This window comes from Engystomops pustulosus, chromosome 3 (genome assembly GCF_040894005.1).
Source record: "Engystomops pustulosus chromosome 3, aEngPut4.maternal, whole genome shotgun sequence".
NCBI classification, from domain to species: domain Eukaryota; kingdom Metazoa; phylum Chordata; class Amphibia; order Anura; family Leptodactylidae; genus Engystomops; species Engystomops pustulosus.
In genome coordinates, this window is record NC_092413.1 from 129,090,285 (window position 1) to 129,110,311 (window position 20,027).

The following is a 20,027-nucleotide window of genomic DNA, read 5'->3' on the forward strand; positions in this document are numbered from 1 at the left end:
TTGGTCTTGAAGTTGTTAGCGTAAATATTTTGTTTTATTTCTTATGTAAGTTTTCTTAAGTTCATGGACTGCATAAAAGCAGAGAAAATTCAACATGGCCCTCACCAGTGCCTAGTATTCTTTGATTAGAAGTAAGACATGTCACTGTAGCAGGTTAATGAGATGCAGACAACCCTTCCAGCTGTCCCATAAGGAGGATTATGTCTGAGCAGTAGATAAATAGATTACACCAGATCGACAGTGTTTTCTAGTGTTGTCACTTTAGTTGCAAATACAACAGAACAATTAAAAGGAGAATTTTCTACGTTCCAGTGACAATTCCAGTGACATCGCATTCACTAATGAAGATGCAAGCATTGTTGTTTTTGTAGCTCAGACTTTTTTTTTTAATATACCTTCTGGATTCTCAACTTTAGAAGTGGACACTACAAAAATGAACTATAAAAGTGGAATATTGTTGGTGATTACCTTAGTATGCATTCAGTACCATGAAAGTAAAGGTAAGTCAATACTGTGATCCATAATAGATATTAATAATTAATAATTGATTTTCCATGTACATTTTTCTGATTGTTTTCATCCTTTATGATTATGAATGTCCCTCTATCCAGTTGTTTTGACAAATAACATAGATTGGATAAAGACCTTGTCAAATAAGATAAAACCTTCAGTAGTCAGAATGTCTTGTGTAATCTTTAGAAAGAACCTACATCTTTAGATACATCTACATCTACCCATGCAAAAACTGTTGTATATTATGAAATATTAAGTAAATACTAATGTTCCTGCTGGAACAATATAGGTTTATAAAGCATAGTATGGTAATGTATTGCATATTTTATGTGGGCAGTAGTGCAAGATTAACAACACTTATTATCAGGAAATTATCAGGAAAATCATCGGAGAATAATGTATACTCTTGTAATATATAGTAAACAAAATTAACCTCAACTTTTCCCATGTAAATATATCATACTATATTATATGCTAATAGTTATTTAACACTATAACCCCCTTACTTTTTTCCTTTTGCATTAGTTTACAGTTCAAGAGCAGTAGAAGCATCAATCCAAAAAGAGTGAGACTTTATAAAGTTTTTTTTCAATCTATTTCTATCCATTCCCAGTGTTGAAATCATCAAGCAGGACAATTCAGATTACTCTCCATGATGGTTTACAAAAAGCCCCAGTTATCACTCTGCACTCTTTCACACTTTTTAGAGTGATAACCCTCATGGAGTGTGTAAACCTCATGGAGAGTGATCTGAATTGTCCTGCTGGATCATTTCATACAAAGAATACTTTTAGAAACTACCATGAAAAACCATTATGAAATCATAATGAAATCATAATTTTCACTTGCCTTTTGCTCCTCAACTTGTCGAAACAGACTGGAAAATGGTGAAAAACGGTATCAGTTTCAATAAATTGTCATCCATTGAAGGCAATGATAAATATTTCTATCCACTTTTGCACCAGATTGAGTCTCGTGATAATACAGGAACAAGTGACATCATAATGGAAGTGACATAACAGGATCAGGATGATTAACTTGCTCCTTTCACGTTGGTATTATCACTCCATGCATGCAGATGTCAGTTTACGTAATTGGTAACATACATACACCTACATTGATTTTAGTAAACATTTATAGAAATTAACACCATAGTACTCAGAGTCCAATATATCGGACACTGAGTGCTGGGCTTTAATGCTCAGGGTCTGAAATATTGAACACTGAGCTGATGCCGGTTCAGCTTGTAATCGGAACTGGACTGGAATCATAAAACAGGGAGTGGTAACTGCAACTAACAGTTGACACCCCATTGTAACACCAAGGTGAGCTCCAAACGCGAGTGTCTAACCTGTTAAATGCTGTGACCGTGGCATGTAACTTGCATGTTGAGGGTCTCTCTCCCACAACGCGCCCCCCTCATGCTGTATACAGGTGGGGCCAATCATTTCTATGGCAGCTCTGAGGTAGCCCTGAGTAAACAGGGCATCCCATCTGTGATGGGGTCTTAAAGGCACAGTGTCAGCTTATGCATGTGCCTACATCAGTATTGCAGGGTATTATCATGAGCAAGCAAACAGATGATTGCTTGTTTATGTCCCATCATGGGAGTAATAAAAAAAGTTTAAAAAATTGTTATTCAATAAAAAATAAATTGACAAAAATGCCCAAAATGCCCTTTAACCCATAAAATTACATATAATGAGAAAAAGGTCAAGATCATATCACAATCCACACATATATAGTATCACTGAATCCATAACAACCCGTAGAATACATATAAATCATTATCAAACCCACATGGTGAATGTCATAAAAAAAACTGTTAAAAACCAACCAAAAATCATGATTTAAACCCACAAAAAATGCAATTAAAAAATATCTACTCCAGAATGATGTTAGTGAAAAGTACTACATGTTCTGCAAAAAAAAAAAAAACAAGCCATCAACCAGCTCCATAGACAATAAAATAAAAGTGTTAAAGTTTTATGCCACTTGGAAGACAGCTATGCAAAAACGATAGATTTTTACCCGTATTAGGTTTTATTGTGAGAAATTTACTAAAACATAAGAAAAAATATCTAAGTATGTTATCCATATCATCATACTGACTCATAGAATAAAAATAAGATGTTTATTAGGCTATACGGTGAACACCAAAAAAATGAAGTAAAAAATCTTTTACATAATTGATTCCTCCACCCGCCAAAAAAAGTTAATATGTTTTCTACAATAGGGCATAGCAACTCCAAAATGGCATCACTGGAAAAACATCTCATCCAGCAAAAACATTGCCCACACATGTCCTTCCAACAGAAAAATGAAAACCGTATAGCCTACAAAAGGGCACCAGTGAGGAAACTAAAATCTACTAAGCTCTATAGGACAAAACTGGCAGCTGCAGGGCGCTCCTTCCCTTCTGCACCATGCTGTGCGCCCATACAGCAAGTAACATCCACATGTGGAGTTTCTCTGCACTCAGTAAATTTTGAGATGGGTTTACTCTTTTTATCTTTAGAAATGAATGCATTACAGACAAAATCAAACCATTCTAAATTTCGTCTCCATTTTGGTTTAATTAGTCAAAGGGTCAACAAATCTCCCTAAAAGCAGTTTTTAATAGTTTGAAGGCTGTACTTTTGAAAATGAGAGATTCATAGGGGGATTCTAATATTTTATATTTCAAACCAATTTAAAACAAAAATGATCACAAAAATATCAGTGTAGAAATTTTGGGGAAAAAATTATAAACATGTATCACAAAAAAAATTATTTTGGTTGTAACAAGATTAGCTCTGGGATCGTCGTCTCCTGGGATAGACGAGCACTTTTGGCACATCAAAGTCATGGTCCACTCCAGACAAGTTGGGTGCAACTGGCCACAACCAGGAACAATGGCAAAACAAAAACAATACAGAACACTGTCACAGGTAAGTTACAGTGTTGAAACGATATAACCATAAAAAGCGACACATGATTATATAAAAAAAAAAGAGGCCGAGCCTTAACATACAAACTGACTGCATCTTGAAGGGGTTAAAAAAATCTTTATAATGCATTCTTATGGTATCTTATAATATTAGCATATACAGGCAGTCCCCAGGTTACATACCAGATAGGGTCCTTAGGTTTGTTCTTAAGTTGAATTTGTATGTAAATCAAAACTGTATATTTTATAATAGTAGATTCAGACAAAACATTTTTTTGCCCCAGTGACAATTGGAGTTTCAAAATCATTTGCTGTATTTGGGACAAGGATTATCAATAAAGCTTCATTACAGACACCTTACAGCTGATCATTGCAGTCTGTAACTATAGTAAAGCTTCACCAGAGGTCACAATGAGCAGAGGGGCCTGTCTTTAACTAGGGGTTGTCTGTATGTTGGGTGTCCTCAAGTAGGGGACTGCCTGTAATTTGTTATAATTTTAGAACCTAGCTTTAAACTGCTAGTTTGCTATTAAATCAGAAAACATATTCAAAAGACTTTTATGTAACTCTTAAGATAAAAATACTGTATATTGAAAAACAAGACTAAAGGCCATTTTCACATTAGTATGGGTAGCTGAAAAACAAAGTGCCATACGAAACTTTAATCTACGCCCAAATTATTAACATTTTAATTACATAATATTTCACAACATACATTCCCTTTGTGAATCAGGATGCATAGAGACTCTAGGAAATTAGCAATATTATAGTGACAATTGTCCATGTTGGACTTTTCTTGAGTCTAGTTGATCAGGCAAGTACCTTTAATCACTAAAATCCCAGAGACCATTGGATAAATCATGTATATTGAGTATACTGTAAATATAGCATTAAATAAACACTCCATTCCAAGCTAATAATTTATTGAATTATACCTTGTGCAGGGCCTGAAGGGAAGAGCACGACTCTAGGTTTTAGCAAAGAAAATGAGCCATGCGTCTTCCTTCAGGCACTGCACCATGCCTTATTCAATTAATTAAATTTCACTGGAGTGTTCATTTAACCACATTCATCATTTATTAGGTTTTTATATAGTTAAACCTTGCTTTTATGCTTTGAAAGTTTGGAAGGACTACAAGGACTTTTTAATTACAATTCCTTATAACTAGTTGACGACGGTGGAGGAAATAGATTGTCCAAATTAGTGGAGAGTTGCCACATTTGGATGATCTATTTTATCCTTGGGATTGTGCTGGCACACTAGCAGTTACACACAACCTGGACCCCGCAGTGTCTGCCCGGTAGGGAGATTTCTCCTTGACGGGCAGTTTAACCCCTTAACTGTCACGATCAACCTCCCACAGCCTGATTTTAAGCCGTGTCCTTAGGGTGTTAAAGGCACACATTTTTATGCAACTCATAACAATCTGTTGCCTACACCTAGTGGAGACTGGAGTTTCTTGCACATTTTTTGTGACTTTTTTGGCTCAATTCAATAGGTAATCAAGCATCAACATTTGGAAGCAGGTAAAATGAGATGCAATCCAGGATGGCCATCATGCTGACTCCTGAGTACATATAAAGTTGGAGAAAATGCAGAAAACCCAATGCGTCAAAGTAACGCAAAAAAAGCAACAAAAAAGCACATATTACTAACATAAATCCCCCATATCTTAGTGACGTGTATGTTGCATGGTTTCTCATATCAATACATATAAATACCTATATGTTCATGTAGACATCAGTCTAAGAAGACAGGATTATCCGAATGGCCTTAATGGGCCAGATTTATTATTAATTGAGATAAACTGCACTGCTTGCAGTTCTCCTCACTAATGTGCAGCGGGCCACATATTCATGAAGACCGGATCTCAGTCTGGTCGACATAGATGTGGCGGCTGGAGAGAATATGCACCATAACGCCTCTTTCTGTGCACAGTATTGTGTTGCTGTGTGCATAGCGCAGCCGCAACACAATACTAGCGCAAACACTTCATAAATACATGTACCACCAGTTTGCACATGTATTAATATGCAGTCTATGCCAGAATTCTGGTGCAAACTGCATAGTAAATCTTGTCCAATGTGTTGATTGGACATTAATGTGTTTGTTTATTTTAATGCTTAAAAATAATAAAAACTAAAGTAAACACAAATATGAATAGTTTAGTTGTACTATATTTTACTAGCTCATTTTTGTGTCTGGTAAAATGCAAAGAAATGAGTCTTTAGTGTTCCTATAAAATTGCATAAAGAAAGGCTGGAAATAAAATATTGGAAAAGTAAAATGAAAGCCGTATAAAGAAAACAAAGTCATTTCAGGATCTAAATTATTCATTCGTATCTCTAATGTTTACACACCTCATTCATCAACAAGAATATAACTTCAAACACTTCACCTTGGTGAGAAAGAAAGAAAAATTGAAATAAATAGAAGAAGCAAGAATAGGGTTGAGCAGGGTTCCCTTTCCACAGACAGTTTTACATTTAACAAGTAGTGATCAATGAATAGTTCAAAGTCAGCCAGATGCAAATACTACAATCCTTAGCAGGAGATAGCCCGACATCACAGAAGCACATCAAAGGCAAGTCTTGAGTGTAAGTTCTTAAAGGGTTATGGAAATTCAGAGAAATCGAGATTCGTGTAAGCCATGTTTGTTAAACAATCTATCTTCAGGTTTAACATCTACTTCTGAAAGTTGTTTTACATTTTCATTAATACTTAGATTAACAGAGTTGGAATAATATCTTAACATGTAGCTGATGTCATTAAAAGAAGTGACATCACTGAATGGATATTTAAGTTCATGTCAATATAATACCGTTTCTTTTGGACTATAAGTCGGACAAAAAAACTTTTGATTTTCTCAGAAATCAAAGGTCAGCCTTATAGTCCAGTGCGCCTTATATATGAACCGTACTTACAGACAACAGCTGCCTTGAACTGTGCACAGGTCTGCCACCTGCTGGTCATTCATCCTTATAATCAGGTGCACCTTATAATCCGGTGCGCCATATACATGAACCTAGAAGTTTTAGCAGGCATTTATTGATGGTGCACCTTATAATCCAGTGTGCCTTATAGTCCAAAAAATATGGTAATCAATGAATTCTAGGTATTCACCAGGTATGATGCACCATACAAAAATCTAGGGCAACTAAACATGTTGCAGTTTAGAAATTAATTAACAGATGTTATTTCCAAGAAGTGGTGGCATAGTATATTTTACTTCATGTTACTGTAATCTTAAACCTATGCAGGGGAAAGCAAAAATAGCAGGAGGACAGCACCTTCTGTAATACAGTAGCTCAGGCTTCAGCTATATAATGTATAATAAGCTGTGTCGGGGGAAATTCAATTATAAATATCCCCCTGAGGTTTAACTGTCATAGGTGCTAAGACCATATAGTGTCTAGAGTAACGGCCTTTCAGCATCTCTAGTATGTTGGATGAAAAATTCAGGATATCCTCTTCGGGTAAAGTCTAATCTTACTGCACAGGCATAGATTACCCACAATCCAGAAAAAGTCTCCAAATTTATCCAAATTAAAAATGGCTAATATCAGCAAAAAAAGCAAAAACAGTCCTTTGGGTATGAATGGCTCTAATTCATTTAAGTAAGGGCACATTCACATGGCCGCCTGCGGGGACGTACATGCGGCCGCAAATTTGCGGCCGCATGTACGTCCCCATAGACGGCAATAGCGGCGCGGCGCAGATGCGGTGCCACACATGTGTGGCACCGATCCGGCCCGCACACCGCAAAAAGATAGAGCATGCTCTATCTTTTGGCGTGTGTGCGGCCGTGCGCTGCTATTCTCTATGGAGGGAGGAGGGGCCGCCTCCTCCTCCTCTCCAGCACACGGCGGTATGACCGCACGGCGGGCATACCGCTGTGTGAATGTACCCTAACAGAGATTCAGGTCCAGTCCTTTTCATTATGACCGAATCTTGGCATCAAGATTAGTAATAGTAATATATATTCTATTTAGTGCAGTGTTTTTTTCTAAATTAACAGAACCAGAAGTGGATCAGTAGTTTCAAAGTGGATAAGCTCTATAGGTATATAAATAATTTATTGTAAAAAAAAAAATTCCCAGGCGTCCAACAATAGTTCTAAAGAACTAGTCCAATGCTAATTATAAATGAAAGAACAATTGACTTTACACAGCCGTTTGCAGAACTGATTGAGCAGTTCGCAGTTTACCAAAGGCAAAGAAATGCTAGCAACACAAGTCGATAAAGAACAAAGAAAACATAAAAAAATAGAACTCTGACACTTGGGAAAACTACAATCTTTTTCAATAATATAAAAGAGAAAGAACTAAGGAAGAGAGGTTGTTACTAGAAGCATATTACACTTAATAACCTGTAGTTTTATTTGCAGTTTTTCAAGATGTATTCCATTGAATCTGTACAATATTAATATGTTATAGAGCTCTTTACAAAACAAACTAATACGTGCAATAAAACACTAGTCAATAAAGCGACTTTGGGGAAATTTGGCTGCAATCTAAACAACAGGACACAATTTAAAAATAGAATATTTATATAAATGTGGAAACTGCAAGAGATATAATTCTTTCTTGAATAATTACTGATTAAAACATATCTTGTCTATGTAATATAAGCCTAGTTGTATTGCAGTTTTAATTTGTGCAGCTCAGTAATACAGAGTCTATAGGTTTTATGGCCCCCTATTTTACGCTAAGGTATTAGAAAGCGCTAGTTCTAAACAAAATTGAACATTGAAAATTAGTCCAAATATGGACATTTTTTAAAAATATTTTCTGAATTATATGTTTATAACATGTAGTAAACAGCGGAGAAATAGAATGCGAGACCAAAATTGTCTAATTGCATTTTTTTACACTACCCTACCAAAATGTAACATTAATCAAGATGATGCCATTGAAATGGCCAATTCTCTATATATTCAGATGAATAGAAAACCAAAACTAAATAAATTATGTTGTCAATACAGTTAAAAAAAAAGCTTGGTTCTTATAATAACAAGCTACAAGCTGCCCACTGAATAAAGAATAACTCCAAGATAAGTGAAATTTCTGTTGCTTCCACTGATCACAGGCTCTTTAGTACTCTTCAGTTGAATGGAGTAGAGGTCAAGTATGCATGCCACAGTTCGATAAAATACGATGTGATTGCCAGAAGTAGCCTAGCTAAACCACGCTGTGGTCCCTTAGGTCAGGGACACATGACCATAGTTTATCTGTGGAATCCAGACCGCATGCTAACTGGGTCTTACATATAGACCAAAGTGCAGAGGACGGGACTATGAGCATCATACTGTTCTGCTGCTCTTTTATTAGGAAAAAGGGACTTCTTGCATCGTATATTACTTTGCCACCTGGAGCCCTGTCCATAGCACTGTGTTCAGGGTGTGAAATCCAACCAGTGAATGGTCTGGGATTCACAGCCCAACCACAGTTTCTCTGGCCTTAAAAATATATCAAAGAACATTATGTGTAAATGCTACTGGGGTGCACTGGGACCCCTGTTCTTGTGATTATAGGGGGTATAGGAATAGGGTATAACATGGAGTTACTGGAATGTAGATCTAAATAGTATTTCATAATTTATATTATTGGTAAATTACTTTTTTTCTCTTATGTATCAAGCTCCCACCTTTAAGTCCGGCAATGATAAATCACAGACTAGGTGCTTAATCCATTTTCAGTGAAGAATGGATTAGAAGCATACTGAAGGATTAGGAGATAATACATGTGCAATTCAAAGAAGTTAATGGACACTGGAGTAGCAATGCAATCTCCTTTTCCTTAAAGGGAACCTGTCACCACATTTTCACAAATACAGGTAGTGACAGGTTCCCATAGAGCCCTAGTAACTAACTGACACACTTTTAGCTAAATTTTCCCTTGCATACCCATGGACTCAAATCAGGTGAGTCGCATATAAGTTTTTAAAATTTCAACCATGGAAATAAACCATTTATGGATAAGAGCAATGCTTTTTACTTGTAGATTTTAATGGATTATTGATTTTGGGTGGGTTAATGTATTCTCTTTAAAGGGGTATTCCCACAAAGACAAGATTCCTAAATATACTCAGGATAATAAAATAACATGTTCTCTCTAATTCAATGATATTAACAAAAATACAGCATTTCATAAATATAATTACAACCTGTTGTTTACAATATTGGTTGCCCTTGGATTTGAGGTCAGACAATTCCCTCTAGCTTATCTTGCATTGCAGGAGAATGGGGAGGGGTAGGAGGCAGACAGTACACTACAGACACAGCCACTTCCTTGTTCAACCGTGCTTCTAGCAATCTGGAGAGGACAAAGCAGCAGCTGCTCTGCAAACAACATAAGCTCTGGATCCCTGGGGGGGGGGGCATAGCATGCTGACTCTGTTCTATTGATTTGGTGAGTTAGCAGAGGTGAGTAGGTTATTGTGTATTATATCAATCTCATGAGTCTGATTTTTTTATCTCTCTTTTTCTATATATCAGTTACTACAAGAATGTTCAGACGCTAAATGAAATTGTAGATAAACCCTATACCCTGATCATCTAAGCACATTATAGCACAGAGGAATCATGAAGTGTCTGCTTAGAGACTCACTGCTCACACTCTGGAATTTACACTGACCATCACTAAGTGATAGAAGCTAAAACAGCATTAAAACTGAGCAAAATTGCAAAGTAATGGGTTAAAATGATCTTTATTGCATAAACAAGACTAGGATATTGAAATTTCAGAACTTTCTTTCATGGGCAAACACCTTTAAGTAGTACATTATTTGGTAGAGTTTCTAGTCTTTGTCCTCACTCGGGAGTCTACTTAATTTTGCCCCCCCCCCCCCCCCCCCGAAGTTCCCTGAATTGAGCCACCTTGCCATAGATATTTGTTATCACTTTATTGGGAATAATTAGGTGATAAAATAAAACAATTATGAGTTTGGGTTGTTACATTCATGTAGATTAAACAGGTAATCAGAACACATTAACTATTTTCAGTGTGTGTTATTCTATTGTTGCATAATATATTTTCCTCAGACAATTATGTAAAAAAAATTGTCTAGAACAAAAACTACATTTTTACTAAAGCACCACATTTATCACAGTCTTTGGTTTTTCTCTTACACTATTGTCATCAGACAATGGGTAGAAAAAAAAGAATTTCTCCAATGTCCTTTGTTAATCTCCTAAGTCTGTCAATTCCCATAATTATGCTCTAAGATGTAATACTCTTTAAGCCACATGAATAATAGTCAGTTGATGTGATGTAACTTGCTCCTAGTAAACTATTAGCAAAGCTACTTACTTGCTCAACCCATAAAATGGAAGCCTCTATTATGTATAGGTGACAGGTCGACATTAAGAACATGATTAGTGTTCCTGCTAATGGTCTTTACGCTGCTGCCTTGTGTTCTATTATTAACTACAAATGAAGTAAACAGATTTCCTATTCTCAAGAACTTATGTAAGTAGATCTTAATGCATTGGCTGAAATCCTGTGCAGATATTTACATTGTTTTTACGGAGCAGAGGAAAATGAGGCCCTGGAATTAGCTATTACTTTTTACTTATTACTATGTGGTCAGTGTGATTTAGTATCATTCCTCTTAAAAGGTATTTTATGGGTCATATATTATGATGGCCAATCCTTAGGATGGTTCATCAATATCAGATGGATGGGGATCTGGAATCCACACCAATCAGCTGTATTCACTCACCTGAATGGGAGCTAAGCTCCTGTTACCAACCTGGTCAATATACAAAAAAACAGAGCTATGTTTGTATCTGTTCATGATGTTCCATGTAGGTTTATCTGTTCTAGCACTGTGAATAGGTGACTAGTAGAGGTGATGATGTCAATTATGATAAACTTTATAAGATTTTCAATTTAAACTACACACCACCAAGCCACTCTATTATTTTCCTATTTACAGCAGATTTTTCTTTTAAAACAGACTGATTTAGAATAGGTTAACATGACTGGAAGTATGTTAACACTATTAATTATCACAGAAAAGGGGTACACAACCTTTATTAGCCTGAGGGCTGCATTGTAATACCAATAAACTTTAAGGGTACCCTAGACGCGCCAAGAGCCACAATACAGCTCAAATGCCCCCAGAAACCACTTCTGCATAATACTACATATGTACAATAACCAATACAGATCCCACAGCAGACAAATACAGTGCACAGACCAGAAACTAATCATAATGGAGATGACCCCTAGAACAGACATATAATACAGTGGACCCCCAGGGCTGACCTATAATACTGAACACCATACCAAGAGAAGGCCTATGATATTGGACATCCCCAGAGAGGACCTAAAGTACTGGAGACCCCTCAGAGCAGATAATAATAGTAGTGACCCCCAAGAGCAAACATTAATACTGGAGACACCTACCAGGGCATATAGTAATACTGGAGACCCCCCAGATCAGGAACTAATACTAGAGACCCCCCAGAGCAGGCACTAATACTGGAGACTGCCCAGAGTGACAAAGGAATGAAAAAAACAAATGCATTCCCTTCCAGGCTTCTCTTCTCCTGCCCGGTCTTCTGATGAAGGCTGTATGTGCTGGTGTTAGGACCCTTGGTAGTGCAGCAGCTGGAGGTGAGGAGGAACCAAGTGGTGAGTACACAACAGAAGACATGCCCTCACCACTCTGGTCCCTTCACGTTCCGAGCACTGTACTGCCTGGTTCCTAATTCTGCCACTTGCAGCCAGAGCAGATCAAGAAATACTGGGAGCAGTGAGCACTTTTATTACGTGCTCACCGGTGCTTCCTGCACCGATGAGCTGCAATCTGAGGCTCAGCGGGCCCCAGATTGTGCAACCCTGTTATCACATCATGGTAACCTTTGCTGGATCTATATCTATTATTACAGGTGAACTTTTAAAATAAACCATCATGTCTACATTTAAAAACTCTCACAATTCCTGACTAGAATGTCACCTATTGTCCTATAACCTTTCCTTACTACACAATTCTGTAACAGCATAGGAATTGGAGCTCTTTATTTTATCTCTCCTTAAGGGGCTTGTGACACAATGGCCAATTCTTCCTTATCCATGTGGTAGGGTATTTCAAAGTTTGGCTCAATCATTCCCAGTGTACATTTGTTATATACCTTGTCCAAAAGCAGGAACCATATCTGGTTGAATCAAAGACAACAAATTATATCCATATGTATAAAAAAAAACTGTAATGATGATGAGCATCACAACTACAGATCTCTAGTTTAAAAGTATGCTACTTCTGTATATCATACCTCCTTACCATCTCAGGTTTAGGTAGACAGTAACAGATTTTTTGGTCTGTCCTGCCATCCAATATAAACATTACCTACAGGGTTAAGTGTAATGATGGAGCTGATGTTCTAGAGAGACATCCAGAGAGACATGTGAGATATACCTTACACTGCCTTGACAGCAGCAATGACACAAAAATCTTGGAGTTTTCTGCTGAATACAGGTTGGTTATAAGGTATGATACACCGGACTAATAACTGATGGAAGCTTTGATGCTCTACATGATTACAGCTTCTTTTATAGAAAGCATTGATAAACACTCCTCCTAGAAGATGGTTGTGTGAAGGACCAAGGAAAGTTAACTAAATGATTTTTATTTAAAACTTGACTGAAAAAGTTATTTTGCAGAGGATGGCAGAACAGTAGGCATATAAAAATGTCATCAATAGTAGGGGCGGCACTGAAAGGGACCTTGTAAAAGAAACTAAAGAAAAGGGGACATGATGAGTAGGACCCTAGAGAAAGTTTAGGCATTACTAGCTCACAGTGTGGGAGGGAATAACAAAGGAGGCTTTATGCAGTGGAACAGGAAAAGGGCATTACACCGAATAAAGTGTCACTGAACAGGGTAATTATATACATTTTTATACTTTGTGGGAACAGTAGGGGTGAGGTTATGATCAGGGTAAATGTCATGTACTTTTTTTGTTATCCTGAATGTTTGGATGTATTTACTGTATAAGTCAAACAATTCTTTTGTGCTATTTGTCAGTCTTGGCTGTTCATTAGTATAAACCAAATCAGCAACAGGTGTCAATCTGTCATGAATAAAGGGAGCAAGCTAGGGGCGTAACTTGAGGGGATGCAAGGATCTACCTAATAAGGTAAACAAAGAAGCAGGAATCCGGCTTATCTTGTCTTTATTATCAAAGCATTAAAAAATGGGAATTGCAGCAGCTAGATATCAGCATATTGATCAATGCATTTTGACGCAACCATCTTTCTCAAGGTTTTTCTGAGTGCACAAGAAAGGTGATTTACACCGAAATGTTGCCACAGTTTCAATATAGTTGACATCCTTTAAAGCTTTGAATCTTGTACTGCTGCCTGTGTTTTTTGCATTTTAACTTTTGGAAGGCCCAAGCCAGGACCTGTGGAGGCATTGCACCCCTCCTTTACACATTGGGGCACATTTACTTACCCGGTCCAGTCGCGATCCAGCGGCGGGTTCTCCGACGCTGATTCGGGTCTGCTGGGATTCACTAAGGTCCGTGCACCGATATTCACCAGGTGTTGCTGCTGCGCCGAGGTCCGCTGGAGTTCACCTGCTTTTTTCTGGTGTATGTGAGTGCTTGATCTTGCGACACAAATGGCTTTTTAAAATCTGCGGTTTTTCCGAATCCTTCGGGTTGTCCGGTGGCCACGCCCCCCGATTTCTGTCGCGCGAAAGTCGGCGCGATTGCGCCAAAAATCGATCGCGTGCGCCACAATCCCGTGGACTACAGCGCAAAGAGGAAATATTCGGGAAAAACCCGACGGATTCGCGGCTGCGGACCCTTAGTAAATGTGCCCCATTATATTTCAACTATCTACCTTATTAGGTAGATATGTGATACATAGGTTTACTTTAAATAAACTTCACCACTTCAATAAGCTGATACAGTCCTCCCCTGGAAAGCAAGTTTCTAATTTTAATACATTTTCTATATACTTTTATTACGGTACTGATGATAGGCAAAGCCAATTCATGGTGTGCTGCAAGCAAGATTGTAATGATAGAATTGCTGTTTATTAAGGAATTGTTATGACAGTCACTTAATGAATACAAGCTTTCAACCAAGCTTAACTTATACCTTAAACCAGCTCATAGAAAATTGCCTTTCTGCATAATAATTTCTTAAAGGATAATATCTACTATTTTAATGTATCATTTCCCAGTCCATATTTTATTTGGCTTGTGCTTCCTCCGAGACAGGAATTTTGAAGTGAAATCAGCAGGTCGTAGCATTCAATTCTGACAAGTTACATTAAATTGCTTGAGGTACCATTGTGCCCTTGATCTTTCTTTCCACATTGCTCAAGCTGTAATTTAGACCTTCTTTTATGTGGTTAAATTATGTGTTCTTTTTTCTGAACTTATTAATATAGTGTATTCATTTCACCACTTTTTAGTAAATGTCTTTACACACTGCAATATTATAGTACATAACAGCACCTCCAGAAGGCTGAAAAAATTAAATGTAAAAATCATTACAAATGTATAGTTTTATGTTCAGTTTGTGAATCAATTCTACTTCTCTGGCATAAATGACTTCATTTTCAATGTTTTTTTATAGTTACATAATTATAAGAATACTTGTCCAAATGTTGCCCAAGTACATATGCTCCTGATCAACTGATAGACAAGCAGATGTTTGTTTGTTGGCTACTTGGCACATTTAATGTAGCATGTGATTAATTGTTGGAACAATGGGGTACTGAAAGTTATGTAATTGTATGTGTCTATACCAAAGCCCTAACAATTGGGCACCTATAGCTCCAAATAGAGTCATATAGCCCTGATCATTATGCTGCTTTGTTGATTAGCACTTGTGAAATGCCACTAATTTGCTCATGTAATATAAAGCCTTTAGACTTTCTAGGAAAATCAATAGATCCCATCATTAAATTTAGTATAAGCTGTCATAAAAAATGTAGCCCCACCTGATGATGCAGTGACAGATGGCTATGGGGGGGGGAGGGCTTCCCATATGGTTAGGCAGTTGTCTCCATACATGTATCAGACTTTTTTAAGACCGGTCATGCTCATTTTAATGATGGAATCTATTGTTTTTTTCACTTAATAATCAATAAAAGTTATAATACAAAATTGTATAAAAAGTTTTAAAGTTTTAATAGTTTAGTAAATATGCTGGATCTCCTCACCTATTAGTGAATTGTATATAAACTAGAGGATTGAAGCTACCTGCCCAACACTAAGGGCAAATTTTTAAAGGGCTCAGCTTTTTAGCATATCTTCCAGCAACCAAGATCCCTTATTAGCAAAAAGAGATTCTAAAATATACACTATAATTTGCAAAACATGTATTTCATTTTTTATGTTTGATAAATATATGTGCATTTTCCGTCAGCTATTTTATTCTATACTTATTTTGGCTTGATGAAGGTTCTGGTACCTTACCGAAACATGTTGCATTTTAAAGGGGTATTCCCATGAAGACAAGTTTCTTATATGTACTCAGCATAAAAAAATAACACATTCTCTATTTCACTGTTATTAACAAAAATACAGCATTTCACAGATATAAGTCCAACCTGTCTCTATCAGTACTGCTGTACACAATTTCAGTTTCCCCTAGACATGACCCAGTAACTTCTCACTAAGCAGTAATCTTGGATTATTGTGTGAGATCATGCAGATGAGATTTCTGTTGTAGCCACACCCCCTGCATGGAGCTCAGAGACACTCACTGATTCACATTCTGTCAGCAGATGGTGAGCAGACAGAAAGACCGCAAACTACAAGCTACAAGGAGATAAATGATCCAGGGAAAGGGAGAGGTAGGCACATATCTGTGAGCAGAGCTCACAGTGTAATAGTGTAATGGTCTATCAGCCTCTGTGTAATCATCTCATGTATCTCTGATTTGTCTTATCTCTCTTTTTATGTGTCATTGTGTTAGTACAATGTCAGATGAAAGTGTATTTACACCTTGTACCCTGATATTCTAACCCCATTGTCAACCCACAGGACTAGATGGGTCATAATGTGCCTGCTTAGAGAGGCCCCGCCCACACCCTGGAACATTACACTGAGCAGACAAGGGAGAGATAGGAGCTAAAAAAGCAATAAAACTGAGTAAATTGTAAAGTAAGGGGTTAAAATGATCTTTATTGTGTTAACATCACTAGGGGAATGAGATGTGAGAATTTCATTTTGTGGCAAAACCTCTTTAAAATAAAAGCTAAGTTTGGGAATTGGACTTGTTGAGCTTTCTCATCACTAGTCCTGATACTGTCTCCTCCACATACCTTGGGCAAGATTGTTATTTTGTAACACAATAACTTGCAAATTTATTCAATGTTTATTTATTGTTGAACGTTTAATTATATAGAGTGATTTATTTTTAATTAGAACTTAATCTTCATTTTGATGAACTCCCCAATCTAGAGTGACATCATGGGGTTCACCTAAAAAGCCTCAACTTTAGCACATAAAGCCCCAGCCACAGACCCATGATGGTGCCTTAATTTGATCACTCAATTTTCTCAATTTTCTCACTTTTCTCATTGCCACCGCCGACTTTTAAATGAATAATTAGGCGCCTGACTACATAAATCTCTCAACAATTTAGAAACCCAAATTACAATTTAAAAATGACATGATTCTCTATATATTAACCAAAAATTAATTGTGGTAACACAATTTCTTCAGGCTAAGCAGAGACTACAAGCATAGACTTATTGGGTCACTTTTACTAAGAATGTAGAAAACTGCACTAAAAGTGTGTTGCCTATGTATAATGCTTGGTGCGCCAGATTCATTAAGAACATGCGCCAGAAATCATGAATCTGTCGTTTCCCTGCACTGGCCAAACAAAGTTCACCAACTTTTATGCGGTGCACCTTTAACACTGTGCGGCGCACGGTCCGATTGAGCACCGGAACACCCCCCAATTTGTGTCACAAAAAATTTGCGTGTGACACATTTGTGGTTCAGAAACTTCTTAAATACCTGTGAAAGTGGCTTACACTACACAGAATGTGCAAAGTCCGTCAGAAACATGCGCAAAGCCCATAGCAAATGTGCCCCATTTAGTTAAGTTTGAAAATGTAATATATAAAAGTACACACATAAAAAACATGCAATTGTCAGGCAAAAAACAGTTGCAAAATAAAAAGGGAATAAACAAATACCCTTTAGTAGCAGATATCCACCACTGTGAGACCAAGCTAAAAATTCCTTTGGGTAGCATTTCAGGTGTTTGGCATCTCAAGATGACTGACAATGTCCATGAGCATAGGCCCATAATTTATAGATCACAGGTCTTTCAACCACCTCCAAAAGCTTGTGACGTCACTGAGAATGGAATGTTCACATGCTAATGTAAAACACTGTTTTTTAGGTGAGTTGTTCTTTACAGAAAATAATCATAATAATGCAATCATCTTCAATTTCCTTGGTACATCATCTTTCATTACCCCTGGAGTGGCTAGACCTAAGATTAGGGGTGTTATGTCAGCTGACCCTTTTCCCAAATCAATAGAGTTCTGAAATTTACAAAGTAAAATTCCTGGACTCTACCCTGTTAGTGGAGCCTCATAACTATAAATTAAGTTATTTGTTGAATATGAGTTTCCATTCCCTCTGGTTATAATTTCTGAAAACAAACACACCAAACGTACCCATCCTTTGATCCCTGATATGTGTTTGGCATAGGTGTTAATCACCACACTCTCTGTCAAAAGGCTGAAGGGAATACTGTGTGTACCAACATGGACCATCTGAGGCCTTTGGGTACAACACTAGAATTGCTTCCTGACAGATCCTGTCTGGGGTCTAAAGTGTAATAAACATTTGCACTACAAAAAAGTGAGTTTTTGGCTGGTTAGGACTAAATGTAATTAAAAAAGTAGAGGGAGCCTTACTCAATAAATCATGGCCATATTTCATATTTTTACCACATATATGTTTATATATAAAGTAATTTGAGTGATGAGTCATAATTTGCATGTCCTCTCATCCTGTACAATTCTGCCTTAGCACAGGGCATCAATGAATGTATGGGTGCACCTACAGAGGGAAGTTACATACCTATCCAGTTACATGCACAATCTATAACACCGCATCTGGCTAGAGAGTAAAAAGTATCCGTTTATCCGCAGGATTTCCAAATCCAGTTTCTTTTAGGGAGTTACAAATGAATTTTACTGTGTATATGAGAATACCCCTTTAAATAAGCAGGTCAGATATATTGATAAATGAACCCTTTTCTCAATAATAGCATTTTTTGGAGTAGTTAATCAGAAAATAGCCTTGTTTACCCTGTAGATATCCCCTGGAAGGTTACACAATTTCTTTTCTGCTGTGTTCTTTCATGACAGTCATATCATTATATATTTTAAAAGAAAAAATATGTTTATTGTACATGATTTGGTTTCCGAGTCACTGTGAATATTGTCTAGAGATAGTTTTAATAATTCATTTTGCCAGTGATGAAAACTTCTCACCTACAAAGCCTGAAGCAAAAGGAGAAAAGCCGCCTTGAGAACACAGAAACATCTTCTCTATACTGCTCCTGAGAGAAGACCCTATTCAGTAGTTTTTTATGATCAAATTATGTTATGATTTACTTTTTCCATTCCATTAGCAAGTAGAAATGTAAGAAAGGATGATTACAATATAGAGATATTCATTCCACTTTGTATTACCAATGGTAATATATGTTTTCTGCTAAGACTGCATGCTTTTCAGTAACTACAATTTCCTACAAATGTGAAGGCTGTATTGAGTAAATGTTCCCCCTGTAGAAACCTTTGTTTCCCATTTCTTAACTTCCCATTGCAGCAAATAAATGTTATTATTTTTATTAAAACATTGTATAAAAAGTTATACATTTTTCCAATATAAGTTCTGTATCAATTCCTCATGGTTTCCAGAACTCTTCTTGCTGCCATGCTAAAGAAGGCTTCTATGTTTACCACCAGTGGATAGAAATCTGACCATGGTCACACAGGTGCAAGGCTAGTTATATCACAGAGAGTAATCATAGCTGCGAGTTATAACGAGCTGTGCACCTGTGTGATCATGGTCAGATTTCTATCTACTGGATGTAGACATAGAAACATTAGAAGGACAGTAAGAAGGATTCTAGAAACCATTGGGAATTTATAAAGAAAATATATTGGAAAATTGTAACTTTTTAAAATAAAAACAATAACATTAATTTGCTTTAACCCCTAGGGGACACAGCCTCTTTTGGCCTTAAGGACGCGGCCCCATTCTTCAAATCTGGCCTGTGTCACTATAAGTGGTTATAGTTTTGGAACGCTATGAGATATCCAGGGGATTTTGAGATTGTTTTCTCGTGACACATTGTACTTCAAATTAGTTTAAAAATTTGGATGATATCTTTTGTGTTTAGTTATGAAAAAAAACAAAATTTGGCAAAAATTTTGAAAAATTCTTTATTTTCAACGTTCTAAATTCTCTACTTTTGATGCAGATAGTCAAAGCACCCAAATAAATTCATAACTTACATTTCCCAAATGTCTGCTTTATGTTGGCATGGTTTTTTAAGATTCCACATATTTTACTAGAATG

The 20,027-nt window shown here is 36.9% G+C and overlaps 1 protein-coding gene across 4 annotated transcripts in view; it reads left to right on the forward strand.

The window, feature by feature from the left end:
- The first annotated feature begins 216 nt into the window (after positions 1 to 216).
- The window catches only part of IMPG1 (interphotoreceptor matrix proteoglycan 1), a 236,679-nt gene continuing 216,868 nt past the window's right edge, over positions 217 to 20,027 (forward strand). Inside the window, exon 1 of one of the 4 annotated variants that reach the window (XM_072142085.1) lies at positions 217 to 500. In XM_072142085.1, the coding sequence (XP_071998186.1) occupies positions 434 to 500 (67 nt within the window). In that variant the 5' untranslated portion in view covers positions 217 to 433. The remainder of the gene's footprint in view (positions 501 to 20,027) is intronic. The other 3 variants (XM_072142084.1, XM_072142086.1, XM_072142087.1) reach the window with 3 other exon arrangements.